This window comes from Atractosteus spatula, chromosome 26, assembly GCF_055471065.1.
Source record: "Atractosteus spatula isolate fAtrSpa1 chromosome 26, fAtrSpa1.hap1, whole genome shotgun sequence".
In the NCBI taxonomy this organism is placed as follows: Eukaryota; Metazoa; Chordata; class Actinopteri; order Semionotiformes; family Lepisosteidae; genus Atractosteus; species Atractosteus spatula.
Genome location: NC_142731.1, coordinates 9,973,823 through 9,987,989, shown reverse-complemented (window position 1 = coordinate 9,987,989; position 14,167 = coordinate 9,973,823). Strand labels below are relative to the sequence as shown.

Sequence of the window (14,167 nt, the reverse complement as noted above, 5' to 3'; positions counted from 1 at the left end):
AAGCAATGAGGCTCTACCGCGGTCTCTCCAATTAATTAGAGGGATCATCGCGACTAAAAACGTACTTATGTACCAGGCTGCGTTCTTCGGCTTTGTCTTTGGAAGAGATGAACTACAGTGCTGAGAGTGATCAATGAGAAACGTCAACAGGTCAAAACGTCAACTGGAACAACCTGGTAGAAGCGCCTGAAGCACTTCGACTCCACTTCGGTAGGCGCCTGCCACCTGGTGGAAGAACTAGGTACTGCTCAGCTCTGCGCCGGATCAGGTGCAGATTATAAAGTATAGGTGTAACGTTTCTATGCTGGAAAACGCCCATCCATAAAATAAGAGATGAAGGGCTTCGTGGCATCAATAGAGCAGGATGTCTCCTTCCCCATTTGCTGGATCATTTTTACAATTTCCTGTAACACAGGACAGGCTTCCCGTTTTCAGTCCTAATTCACTACCGCCTTCATTTTGTCACTTGTGGCCTCGGGTCCTTTTCTCACTGTTGGTCCTGAAGCAGTCCCTCTTGGATGACTTATAAGGAGGCTTCTGTACATGAAGGGTGGCAGAAGCAGGAAACAAGCCGCATGCCGCGTTGTGAAATGGCTCGACTTGGTCCTCAGCTTAATTAGCTACCAACAAATAACATTAGGTGGGTGGAACAGTCTCTTTGCAAACCTGCAGTATGTGCTTTATCAGTCTTCATTTTATTTACACATAAGCATATTCCAGATGAAGTGTTACCAAGAGCTTTTACTTGCCTAGACTTGACTTGTACAGATTTCACTCTATATCCTACTACTGTTGCCTGACTCCCAACAGGACACACCTGAAACACTGCATTTTTATTTTTAAGAGTGGAATTAACCTCTACTTGCTCCTTAACACACTGTTACACAAGTAAGATTCCTAACTAAAGAGCTAAATCTCACGGCAATTTGGGGGAAAGCGGGTCCCATTTCTTAGAAACACCAAAAATAAACGCAGTGCAAGCAGTGGCCCGTTCCTTTACTAACTCCAAGAGGGAGAAAGCAAAGTATAAATATCCCATCGCCCCTCAAAAAAAAACGGCATTCACTCGAGTTTGTGAATTTTATTGAAAAACAATTCCACTTTGTCAACTTTTTCACACTGAAGCATGTTTTTTTTTTTCAGAATACCAATACTGAACGTTAACACTCAAGAGTGAAGTTGAACTTTAAATAAAAATAACAGCCACGTCGTGCTTATTTACACCTCGTGTGCGTTTCTGAAAGCTATGTACAGAGGCGGTCAAATATACAGTTTGGGATTTTGTCGTCTCCCGCTGGGGAGGAGAAACGGAACCAGAAGAGGACAGAGACGCAACAGAAAACAGGGACGACCAGAGAGAGAAAGAGCCGCGCGTCTCGGGGCCTTCTGATCACGGCTGCCTCGACACGGGGCCGAGACCGGCAGGTTTCTCAGAGCTGTGGAACATGCACGAGGAGCCGAGGAGCCGGTCAACATCCCAACCTCCGTTACTCGTTCCAAACAAGGTCTGAAGCACAGGCGAATCACGGTCCACGTTCTATTCTATGGCAGGCTTGCTTTTTAATAGTAAATCGTCACTTATTTTCGTTACTCCTTCCCAAAGTGGAAGAGGCCATCAGATTTTTTTTTTTTACACCTCTTGCCCGGTCACTACCAGTAACCCAGGGCCCAACAGGAGGGGAGCGCCCCTCCCTGATGCCTTCTCCTGCCTGCAAGGAGCCCAGGAGGCCACAGGGGGCGCTGTGTTGTCAAGCGTTGCGAGAGTCCTGACTGACCCCCCCACCACCACCACCACCACCACCCTCAGCAGGGGGTCAGTGACATGACCCAGGCTCGAACCCGTGCTCAGACAGGTGCCTTGACCAGTCACTCCACACGGGGGCCCACCATGAGGCTTACCGTTGGAACTGGCTGGGAGAGGACGGCATGAGAACGACAGCCGGTAAAAGCAGAATTCCAACATCAACACAAAAACGGGGTGAAAGACCGAGGCGAGGCTGAAAGAAATACTCTCATTTTTGTTGTGTTGCGCCTGAACGTGCACGACCAGCACAGAGGGGAGAGTGGCGAAATGCGATCAACTCTGCGGGCAAAGAAGCAGGAAGAAAACGCAGGGCACAAACCGCCCAAAACAAAACGGACCACACTGACCTCTGACCTTGCTGCCGGTCAGCTGGACACCCCTGCAAGCAACTCAGCCCCCCTGCAGCACCGACAGCGTCTCGTCTTGCATTTCTGTTTGTATTCCAACATTCCTGAAGAAAACCAGTCATCACCTGACCAGGGTGCCTTGGGATCACACCGGCGCCAGGGATGTGAGGAGTGGACTCTGGAATCTTAACCTGAGAGGCCAGGGGGCCAGAAGGTTTTCATCATGTACAGCTAGGGTATTCCAGCTCAAAATAAGAGATCGACACAGTCGTGCTCCTCACTAACAGCAAATGCTCCTGGAAACGTGTAACCCCACACAATGTACAGCACACAGATCCTGGCTCTGTTTTGCAAGTGTTTAACAAGCGGGGTACTAAGCAAGGAGCTCAAGGGGTGTGCAGCCTGTGGGCACTGGACATGAGGGCCAGCTGACAAGGCGGACAGAGCTCAGCTGTAAGAGCGTGTTTACACAGAACCTGACAGGACGTAAAACTAACAATAAAAAGGGTAAGAAATACAATCCCAAAAATTTTAACAAAAACAGCAAAGGGATTAAAATACCTCCAACTGAGGAACATGCAGAAGATGAACATTTAAAGAGGGAAAACACAGAGCAAACCCCCTCTCCCCTCCTCCAGAGGGACAGAGGAACAGCTACATGAACCCACTTTTACAGACGAGTTTTCCTCTTTGTACAGTTTATTTTTACAGCATGCGCCTCTTATGCTTTTCAACAGACAATCGGGGTAAAGCACCACTCCTGCGCCTGAAACAAGCGGCAGCACTCCGAGGAACCCCAACACGCGAACTCCCACTGGACACCGCCGGGGGTTTGGGACAGCGAGGACACAAGGACCTCCAGGGTCCTGAACCACGAGATCCAGTGCTGGACCACCACCATCCCAATGCCTTAGGAAAGTCCTATATTTCCAGTGAACAGAGAAATGGGAAAACATGGCAGCTCCTTCAGATGAAGCCACTTGGAGCTCAAATCAAACGGGCTACAGCTCCCCAAGACTTCTCTGAGCTCGAAACCTTTTACCTTCTCCTGGTCGAGAGAGGACGCCGATGTGCCTCGGAAAGGGTGGGCCAGCCTGTTCATCCAGGTTCACCCGGGAGGTCCAGGCACCAGCTGCAGTGGGACCCCTGGTATTCATTCCACCTCCGACGCCAGTTACTTAATTCAACCCATTTGGATAGGATGTCTTTTCCGGGGGTGGGGGGGGGGGCATAGAGAAACGCAGATAAACCCACAGGTTTTGCCCGGTAGGTCTGGGGGTGCACAAGACGGTCCGTCCCCCCAGGCTTTGAAGGGAACTGTTCTGAGACTCAGGATAGCCGACATTCGAACAGAGGAAACGGGGTGACAGCCCTGCTGCCCCCTAGTGTCACGGCAACCAGGAGAAGCCCAAGCCCTCCAGATGCCATACAACACCATCAGCCGATCAGGCAGCCTTGTGCATCGTGTCAGACTGAGGTCCTGTTACAGTTCAAATGAAAACCCTCTGTTCATAATCAGCTCAACTTCCTCGGGGGAAGAAATACCGGGACCTCTTTGCTGAATTCTTGTTGCACAGCCTTAAGACATCCAATTCATTCCAAGCACAGTCCCTATAGAGATTTATAGGCCCAGTGAAAAGCGCTGCATTTCTCCAGTTAATAAACCCACTGTGTAATCCAGTCTGGAATTGAGTTTTAAACCCCAAATTCAACAGTTAAGGGCTGATCCAGACCAATTAAACCAAGTCATTAAAAGCTGGAGCACGGTAAGGGGCAGGAAGATCATATCTCTGGAATTCCAGGGCCGTGCAGTAAGAACTGTATCCGTTAAACAAACAGCACATGGCTCAAGTATGTTTTAACATTCTATAAGTACTATTATTTCTAGTTCCTTAATAGGCTTGGGTGGGTAATGTTTCATCGAACACTGCACTTCAGATGCTCAGACACAGGGAACTGTAGGAGACTGTGCGCCAACCAGGCACAGGGGAATGAGCAGGGCTCCTCTCCCAAAACTAGTGACCAGGGATCTAGACAAGGGCTCTTTAGGCCAAACCTTTTTTAAGGGGCCACAAGCAATTACAAGCAATTAATGGCCTTAGCAATTTTACACCACTGAACTTCAGCTATGTAACCTTACAAAGTCAGGATATTAACCTTGAAACAATGGTGTACCCTTGCGCACTGATCTGGTGTGCTGTTTATTCCTCTGAGAGATGCAGCTGTGCGCTCTTCACAGACACAGCTCAGTTATGAGTTTTAACCTTTTTTTTTTCAGTTCTCGGCTTAACAAAAAAAAGATTTTAAGGGGCTCCCGTGTGAATTGTGCTGCTTCTGTACAAGCCCGGAATTCCATCTGCGCCCTATGGAAACGAAAGAGCCCCCACAGCGGTCAGCTGTACCCTCTCCCTGCGTCTCCCCCTCCCAGCCACGGGGCTGGGGTTCACCCCCTGCAGAGGCAGGACCCCCCCTCCCCACAGACAAACACGCACCCCCCCATCTTGAGTCTCTCCAGCGCTCTTCCCAATTTCCAGCTCCTCTCTCAATTAACGAGTCTAGCCCACAATGGGACTCAGAAGATGCGCAGTCCAGACCTTGCTGTCCGCAGTCTCCAGGTCTGAAGACAGTCAGGGGATGTCAAGATACCTTGCAAGGCTCTCAAGGTGTGGAGCAGGCTGTAGAAGTTTAGGAGCCCAACAGAAGTACGAAAGGTATCGTTATGCTACAAGAAGGCGCGAATAAGAACTTGATTAGGATCGACGCAGGAAGCTCTCCTCTCCGGGCGGATTCGGGCAAGAGCAGCACTTCCCGCGCTCGGCCGAAAGCACCGCCAGATCCACACTTCGCGTTCTCGCGCGGCATTTCTCTCCGTTTCCAAAGCGGGGGGGGGGGGGGTCAGTCTCCCTCCCTCCTCTGTGCCGGCTCGGAAGGGGCGGGGGGGGGGGGGTGGGGGCATGAGAAATGGGGGCAGGCAGGCGGGACGGGGAGGGAGGCGGGCGGGCGGGCGGGTGGGCACAGCTCACTTCCGGCAGGTCCGGTGCGGCGTCTGCTTCTTCTGCATCTCGATGCGGCAGCGGCTGCGCTCGTCCAGCCAGGGCAGCTCGAAGTTCCTGCCGGGGGCAGAGAGAGAGACTGTGGGTGGAGCGGGCAGGAGGTGAAGAGGGGCAGACGCAGGCCCGCCAGCCCAGGAGGAACCGACCACAGCACACAGGAGTTCACACGCTGACGCGCTCTGAATGCACTCACACAGCCACTCTGCCAGCTTCCCTCTGGCTAACGGTTGTGGGTTCCCAGATCAAAGCAACAAACATTCTTTTGCTCACTTTATCTAGTCACCGTCTATGAATTGGCTTCATCTCTCTGTTCTCCTCCCCACTGAGAGCTGATGTGTGGTGAGCGTTCTGGCGCACTATAGCTGCCGTCGCATCATCCAGGTAGGGCTGCACATTGGTGGTGGTGGTGGAGGGGATCCCCATTACCTGTAAAGCGCTTTGAGTGGAGTGTCCAGAAAAGCGCTATAAGTGTAAGCAATTATTATTATTATTAAAGCAGTGAAGACAAAGAAATGGCAAGGGTAAATGCCACTGCGGCAGTAAAAGCCAATTATGCTGTAACAGACTACGCATGTGCGATATGCCATGACTATATGCTATGTGTAATGTTTTGTGATGTATTTAGATGTACCGAAGCTCTGCGTCCTTAAAGATTTTCCCCAGGGGTACAATAAAAGTTTCTCATCACATTATTAAGCCGCCATCTGGACCATGCGCTAGCAGGCGAGGAAGCGTAAAGGAAAGCCGCTGTCACAGGGAGCACGGTGCAGCAGAACGTACTTGCATTTTGAAGACAATGCTTTTCTGTGTCTCCGCCAGCACCTAGCTATCATCTTGAAATATATCAATCACAAAACATGCGGCAGTTCGGCTGAGGCCTCGGGCGCACACACACACGCGCACACGCGCACACGCGCACACACACTTTAAACCGTCACCTCTCAGCCACCCCAGCACACACAAACGGAGGTCAATTCCAGGTCAGCGCCCCACCCCCACTTCCTGCAGAGAGGGGGCTGGAGAAACACACACCCCCGATCTGCTCGGGGACACCAGCCTTGCTCCGAGGTTCATGAATGGGTTTGTGCCTTCCCAAACTCTGGGTCATATTAGCGACGTGTCTTGAGGCTGATGGCCATGTGGACCCTTGTGCATTTTACAATCCCACAGGTCTACAGTTCCTATGACTTAAGGATTTTAGCCCATAAACCGCCGACGAGTAAAGTCAGCTGAAAGTACCAGCAACTTAACTTGGAAGGTGGTTTATGTTTCCAAACACAGCTGGTCGAGGCCCTGGGCTACAGCCCCGAGCAGGAGACGAGGCAGCTGGGGTAAGGGGTACCACCACCCCACCTTTGGGCAAGCACTCACAAGCCCTCTTTAGTACAATTTTTTTTGCTTAGCGATCCAAGCTTTGTTTCTTGCCACAACAAAAACTTTTGTCAATAAAATAACTGCACACACTGGCTACAATACTTCAGACTCCCCTCACCCACACCCCCTGCGAGAACACAGCGTGCACTCACGGGGCTCCACAGTACCTGCAGCCCAAACCTCCGCCCAGCCGGAGCGCCCCGAGATAAGGCCCGAGGGAGTGGTTTGCGATGGAATCGAGATCCGAGGAGAGTTCCGTCCACGGACAGCCAAGGCAACAGAGCGACCCTGCAGACTCGACCGCAGGCTTTCTGTCCCTCACACTGACATTTACGCGACTGAGAGTCGCCGATATTACTCCAGCCAGTGACTGGATCAAAGGTATCGACCGAACTAACGAGTATCAGGAGGAGCGCAGGATACAAAACGCTCGCCCGGGGGAGCGGGACACTCACTGCTGGGTCAGTTTCGGCAGCGGCCGTCCGAAGGCGACGACGGGCAGGAAGGGTGTGATCATCAGGGACTCCACTGCAAAGGCACGGGGAGAGAGACGTCAAAGGCAGGAAAACCAAACCGCCGGGTTCTCAGCCCGGGGCCCGCTGTCGCCACCTCCCGGGTCACCCCGGTTTTTGAGAACGGGGACACCGCGTCCTGAAGCGCGTACCGTCGTCGGTGTCGGGGTAGAAGGAGGAGACCTCCGGCTCGCTCTCCTGGATCCCTTTCTTCTTGTACATGCGCTGCTGCAGGCGCTGAAACATGCGCTGCTCGCGGATTCGCTGGATATCCCACCTGCAGGCGGGATGGGGGAGAGAAGAGTCGGTTTAAGCATGAATGCTTCCTCCTCGCCTGCCTGCGTTTTGCCATGTTTTTAGGAAAACAGCCTCTCTCCTCCTCACCTCTTCCTCCTCTTCTCATCCAGCTCCAGCTTGGCGTGCCGTTTGAGGAACGCGCCGTCATCCAAATTCTACACACAGGAGGAGGAGAAAAACAAAGAATCACACAGGTGGCTCGCTGCACCCCACACAACCCCGGCACCTGAAAACCTAACGCGCGTTTACAGGGGAGACGTCAGAATTTCCTTCAATCTGCTGCTCATCCTCGGTGGGGGGGGGAGCAGGGAATGTCCCCCAGAAACCGCAGCCCTGACGGGGAGCTCCTGGGGTCTCACCTCCGCGATGTCCGACGCCGTGGCCTCTTTCAGGGGCTCGATCGTGTTCTCCCTCCAGGAGGGGACTGAAACAGGCCAGAGAACAGGAGGTCAGAGGAGCCGCGCGCGAGTGCAGGCGCTGACGCAGGCGACAAGCTGCCCAACTCCATTCACACTTCCTGCACTTCGCCGCCCGCAGCTCCGCTTTCTGAACTCATTCCTAACAGAAAAGATGACTACAGGACAGCGCAGTGTTCCACATTCAAGACCAGGGAGTGGAAATTAAGAAGCACTGTTTTTAAGACTGAACACAATATGGACTTCTTCATGCAAACCAGGCTGGTGTCGGGAGACGTATTTTTAGAGCAGATTTGCTGTGATCCTTTAGGACCCAGCTGGACGAGATCCTCGGATCATTAGGCTACTAATAACCAAGCAGGCAAGACGGGCTAAACAGCTTCGGCATTTTCAAGCCCTTTTATTTTCTTAAGTCAGGGATCTTCAGGGCTTCTCCGGGAAGGCTGGATCCCATCCCGGTCCTGGGACCTCCCCCCCGTGGCCTGGTTCTGCCGCGGTCCCGGGACCGCGACCCCCCCCTGCGGCCGGTACTCACTGGCCACGACCTCCTCCTTCTTGGGCGAGGGCTCGCGCAGCGGCGAGGGCGGCGGCTGGTGCCAGCGGCACAGGTACATCTCCGTGGTGGCCATGTAGGGCAGCTCCTCCATCTCCACGGCGGCGCCGCCGGGCTCCTCCCGGGGCTGGGGGGGCGCCTCGCCCGGCGGCCGCCCCCCCACCGAGGTCTTCTCCGGCGTCTCCTTGCTGCGCAGCTCCCGCTGGCAGGGCGAGCCGCCCTCCGACTCCGACTCCTTCTGCGGGGACAGCTTGGAGGACTTCCCTCGGGATTTGGGAGTCTTCTGGGAGTCCAGGAAGGAGAACTTTCTAAAGTGGGGGGGGGGGGGGGGGGGGGGGGGAGAAAGACTACCGTTACAAACAAGTGCTTAAATAAACACAAGTACCAGGACTTGACGCCTGGAGACTCAACACCACCCCTTTAAAACAGCTCTTCCCAGGAGCTCTCTCCAGACGCGTGACGACTGCCAGCGTGACTTCCGAAGAGCCCCGTGGGCAGCGGGTGCGAAGGCACAACCGCAACTGAAGGCTCATAAAAGAACAAACAAAATGGGTGACCACCAAGATAACACTGCTGGTTTCAACGAAAACCAGTTCATATGCTTACCTAATTAAAACAACAAGGTGTCGTTAGCAGTATGAATGCAGCACAGCGGACTATGAACAAAAGCCAGGCAATCAGAATGCACAGAAAGCGACATTGTACATCCCTTTTTTTTTAATAAAAAAAAAAGTGCTTTTGTTGTCGCACAAGGTTAAAATGCATTTTGATTTTCCGTTTTCTCTACCGGTACGTCTTCTAAACTGTGCTATAAAAAGATCAATTGCTGCTTAAGTCCTGTTACCCCTGTTTAATAGATTCAATTTGAGTAATTCCGAGGTTATTCAGAATTCCCTGTCCCTAATAAAGCATGTGTAAAATGCTGTATTTTATTCATATTTCTGAAAGAGTTTGTACAGGCACTGGTTTTGCACCTCAGATTAACAAGCAAAAACCAGCCAGGTCAAAACAGACATTTGATCTCACCTGGCGAGAAATCTGTTTTAATAGATACCTGCAGAATACCTGTCAGCATCAGACTCTTTACAGGAGAAATACAGACATAATTATGGGCAAAAGTTACACAGTGAAAGCAGCAAGTACATCGCAGTTAGCTGTTAAGTCCTCGACACCAGTCCTAGAGGGCCACAGTTAGCTCGTATTCCAGGTCTAAGCCCATCCAACAAAGGCTCAGCGCATCCTGCTTCCAAGGTTGGGATCGATAAAAGTCCCACTGCTCTGTGGCCCTGACGGGGTGGACTAGAGGCCAGGGGGGGCCTGCTGCGCTGTAGGCCTGCTGGAGTGGACTAGAGGCTACAGCCCCAGGGCGGCCCTACCGTTTGGGGCCCTTGATGGCACGGCTGAAGGGAAGGGGCTTTGCGTTGTGGATCTGCGGGCTCTCCGACCCGCCGCCCTCCGGGAATTCCTCTCTCTCGGGGGTCTCGGCCTCCCCTCCCTGGTCCTCGGAGTCAGGGGACTGGAAGAGCCTCTGCTTGTCGCGGGAGTCCTTCTTCACCAGCTGCATCCGCCTCTCCATGCGCTCAAGCCGCGCGAGCAACTGCGCACACAGACATAGGCAGGCGTTAACCCCGCACCTCGCCCACCGCCGAGCCGATCCTCTGGGCAAACCACGCAAGGAACGCCCTCCGCTTCCCTGCATTTTTCACCCTGGTGACAAGATCGATGGAGGAGAACATACACAGCTAGAAGCCCAAGCCCTGGGACCCAGCACCTTGAGCAGTGCTCTTCAGTTCAGCACAGACCCGGCAAGGATCTGGAATTACACTGGAGAGCTCCTGCTGGCCTTAAAACAGCAGCAATACAGCTGCTCTGAGAACCAGCACCTGAAAACCTTTTATTACCAATCTTGTTGATTAAAACAAGGTGTACAACGTGCATCTTTCAGACTCGTACACTGGCAGGGCTCTTGGTCTTCCTGATGCAGTGAGACAGGGGACAGCACAGCCTTAAGAGGAGGGGCTGGCTAGGCTCACCCTACACTGTTGGCCATCCACAGCGGCCACCAGGGCACGGCAAGGCCAGGACACCCTGCCTAACTCTAGCCTCTGGTTCAACCTGGCCAACTGACCATTCCCACTGGCGGGAATCCTGGTCAGTCAGCTGCGGACACTGTGCAAATCTCTGCTGAACTGCACTAGCCCCGCGTGCTTCACAGCAGCAGACAGAACTGGAGGAGAGGACTCATCCCCGAGGAGAGGGAAGAGGACCAAGGCACCCAAAACGTTCTACATTTTGAAGACAATGCAGACATTGCATTGAAAACCAAACTGCAGGCAATCTTTGAAAAATCCATAATCAAACGGGCAGGAAAAATTATATCCTTCACACATCCTCAACTCTGAATATAGACTTCTTCCTTCTGGCAGACGTTTTAGGGTTCCCAAATGTAAGTCAAACAGATACAAACACTCCTTTGCTCCACTATCCATTAAAGCTGTCAACGCAAATGTCAAGGATAAACACAATTTTGACTCTTACAACCCACTTGAGTGCGATATGTTTTTGTGATGCGTTATAAAAGTGCAGTATAACACATAACATGTAACGTGCAATAGAGTGGTGTGCAATGTTTTTCTTTTCTTCTTTTGTTTGCATTCTGTTTAAAATGTACATGTGTGCTGGGTGTCCATAAATAATTTCCCTCAGGGGACAATAAATCGTATCATCCGATGTGCCCCAAGCAGCAAGTTTTGGAACTGGACACTGCCGCTAACAGACTCGTAGATGCACCCCGAGACGTGTTCTGATCCCCTCCCTTCAGCTCGAGAGAGCTCCGTCCTCAGCCTCTCAAGTAAGGCCAAGGAAGGCAGCTCTCCCGGACCCCCCCGCCCCCAGCCCGGACAGGCAGCAGCAGTGGTGGAGCCAAGCGAGCTCCCCTGGGCCTGCGACAGCCCTGAATTAACAGGCCTGGCTGCTGGGCCCATGTCCGTGCGCGACTGCAGCCCAGCACACACCCCACTGTACCTCCCAGGCATGAACAGGGTGACACTCCCAGCAGGGACTGAGCAGCGTACCTGCACTGAAGCCTGTACAAACCCGTCAGGCTCTCGGGAATCCTGCAACACCAATCCTCAAGCAATGTCCCCCGGACCCTGAACTGGGGAAAGACTAGGAAATGTGTCCCAGTGACAGAGCTATAGTTACACACTGTGCTTTATGAGCTTTCCAAGAAAAAAAATACATCAGTGCAAGTGTCAAACCTGGAAGAGAAATCATCTTTTTTTATCCCCAGTTTAAAAGAGTTTCAGTGATGGCTAAGTATGAGACTAAAGCATGCAGTGAATGTCAGAACTGTTGTTTCACTTTCTGTCACTGCAATAGCACAGCCAGCGTACGTCTTCAGGTCTGGTCTCACAACGAATTTGAAAGGCAGCAACAGCACAGGCTGCAAAGCAGAAAACCAAATATGACCTCAAACCTCAGATTGAGAACTGTCCATTGCAAAGTTGCAGCAATTAACTGGTCTAAATGGAGGGCGGCACTGTGACGCAGTGGTCAGCACTGCTGGCTCGCGGCACTAGAGCCCAGGGCTCAATTCTGGACCCAGGGTGCTGTCCGTGTGGAGTTTGTACGTTCTCCCTAGCATTCACAGGGGTTTCCTCCCACAGGGCAAAACACACACAGGAAGGTTAACTGGCTTCTGGGGAAACTGGCCCTGGTGGGAGTGTGCAGGTATGTGGGTGCCCTGCGATGGCCTGGCGTCCTGTCCAGGGTGTACCCCTCCTTGTGGCCGCTGCTAGCCGGGACAGCTTCCGGCTCCCACCCCCCCGGGCTCTGTGCTGGAGAAACCAGTCAGAAAATCGACAGAATGTCGCCTCAATGGCCAGATCGCCCGTCACCTGCCCTTTCAAATGCAACAGCGGCTCACGGGAAGAGGTGCAGGAGTGGCGCCCCGCCCCCCCCCCCCCCCGCGAGGCGCCCAGCGCGGGCCGGCCCCTGCGTACCGTCTCCTTCTCGGCCTTCAGCTCGTCGATCTCCTTGTCCTTGGACTGCAGCTGCTGCTGCTGCTGCTCGATCAGGTCCAGCTGCAGCAGCAGGATCTGGCGCAGGCAGGTGGCCTGCGTGGGGCTGTGGCCAGGCGCCTTCCGCCCGCTCTTCCACTTGCCCTCCGCGCCCAGCTCCGGCGCCCCCCCGGCCGGGGCGGGGGCGCCCCTCTCGGGCCCCTCCGCGCTCCTCCCGGCGGCGTTGACCGCGGGCGGGTCCGTCTTGCCCATGGAGCTGTGGGTCTGTCCGAACAGGGTCTTGCTCTTGGCCGGGGTGCCCTCGCCCCCCATCGGCTTCCCTGGGGCCGTCAGCGCCCCCAGGCTGACCCAGTTCTCCTCCTGCCCCACCGCCGCCCCCTGCGCCTTGTTCTGCCCAGCCGCCACGGGCGTGCGGGCCGCCTTGCTGGCCTGGGCCTCCCTCAGCTTCTTGGCCTTGCTGCCCGGGTGCGGCTGGCCCCCGCTGTTGCGGATGTCCCCCAGGACGTCGGGGTGCACGTCGGCGGCGAAGTCGCGGGGCTCCCTCCTGACGCCACTGCCCGCCTGCAGGCGCTCCAGCTCAATCTTCTCCGCGTCCAGCTTGTAGCAGCCACTGGCGAAGACAGTGGATCTCATATTCATGGCGCTACGCAGACATGGAGACACTCGGGCTCGGCGCTTCCCCCGGCCCCTGCAGAACCCCCAGGAACACGGGTGGGCTTCTGTCCGGGGGGGGGGGGGGAGATCTGAATAAAAACGTATCGCGGGGGGGGGGGGGGGGGGGGACAGACAACGATGCTGTAGCAGATCTCGACCTGGAAAAGACAGAAACAGAGCGTGGACACGAGTGCTCTTCGGTCGAGTTGAAGACGCTCAAGTCTCAGACCGGCGACCCTGGTCCAGGCGAGCGCCCGCTGCACTGACTTACCTCTCGGTTCGCCCCCCCCAGGCGGAAAAAAAATAAGGAGGGGGGGGGGAGTGAAACAGTCCCTCAGATGCACTTCAAAATCCGCCCGCGGGTGCCAGCTGCACTGTCCTTCACCGGCTGGCCTTCGCCCCGCAGATCTGCAAGCGAAAGTACGCGCACCTCTTAATTTCAAACCGGCCGCGGCGAAGCGGACCCGACTCCCCCCCCGCCCCCCCGCTGCGCCCCCTCGCACCCGGGACACACGGCTTAGCGCCGGCGGGGTGCCCCCGACCGCCGCTTTCTTCCTCTCGGCTTACGAGGCAATCTCTTTCTCTCTTTTTTTTTTAAAGGAAAACCACGGACTGGCGAGAGCCTGCAGTCACAGCTCCTCCATTTTAGATCTGCAGCCAAGACGAAAAACAATAACAGTCACTCCAGCGGGCTCGCTGCTCTCGCTACAAGGCGTCTACGGGACACGGGGGAACGCCATTTTAAAGCCTTGAAGGCGGCTTCTCTCGGTTTCTTTCGCCCCCCGGGGTTTTTTCGGCGAAGGTTACGCGATTTCTCGACAATTTCTCACCGCCCCCCCTCCGTCCGTCCCGTCCCCGGGCCGCCTCTCCGGCTCACCTCTCGCCTTCATGTTGAGCAGCTCGAGACTCGTTTAAAGCGCCTCGCAGCGCGCCTGCGCAGCTCGCCGGGGCTCCGCTTCCGAGTTAAAGGCGAGGGGGGCGGTGACGTCAGGGAGCCCGGCCGCGCTGCGGGGGTTTTTTTTTTTCTTTACCCCGATCGTTTTGTTTTTTTTAAACGACCGGAGATTAAAGGGGAGTAACGAGAAGGCGCGCGCGTGCCAGGTCGCTGGCTGAAGCGAAGGACGGAAGGGAAGAA

General features: G+C 54.5%; 1 protein-coding gene across 1 annotated transcript; it reads right to left on the bottom strand.

Moving 5' to 3' along the window:
* Positions 1-1,066: 1,066 nt before the first annotated feature.
* On the bottom strand, positions 1,067-13,936 carry msl1a (MSL complex subunit 1a). The gene is made up of 10 exons (XM_088906301.1): positions 13,910-13,936; positions 13,304-13,440; positions 12,361-13,190; positions 9,733-9,953; positions 8,339-8,664; positions 7,747-7,811; positions 7,475-7,542; positions 7,243-7,367; positions 7,034-7,106; positions 1,067-5,261 (listed from the first exon to the last, which is right to left on the bottom strand). Exons 3-10 carry the CDS (start codon positions 13,015-13,017, stop codon positions 5,171-5,173), a joined length of 1,626 nt encoding a protein of 541 aa, XP_088762427.1. The 5' UTR covers positions 13,018-13,190; positions 13,304-13,440; positions 13,910-13,936; the 3' UTR covers positions 1,067-5,170.
* Between the last annotated feature and the right edge of the window lie 231 nt (positions 13,937-14,167).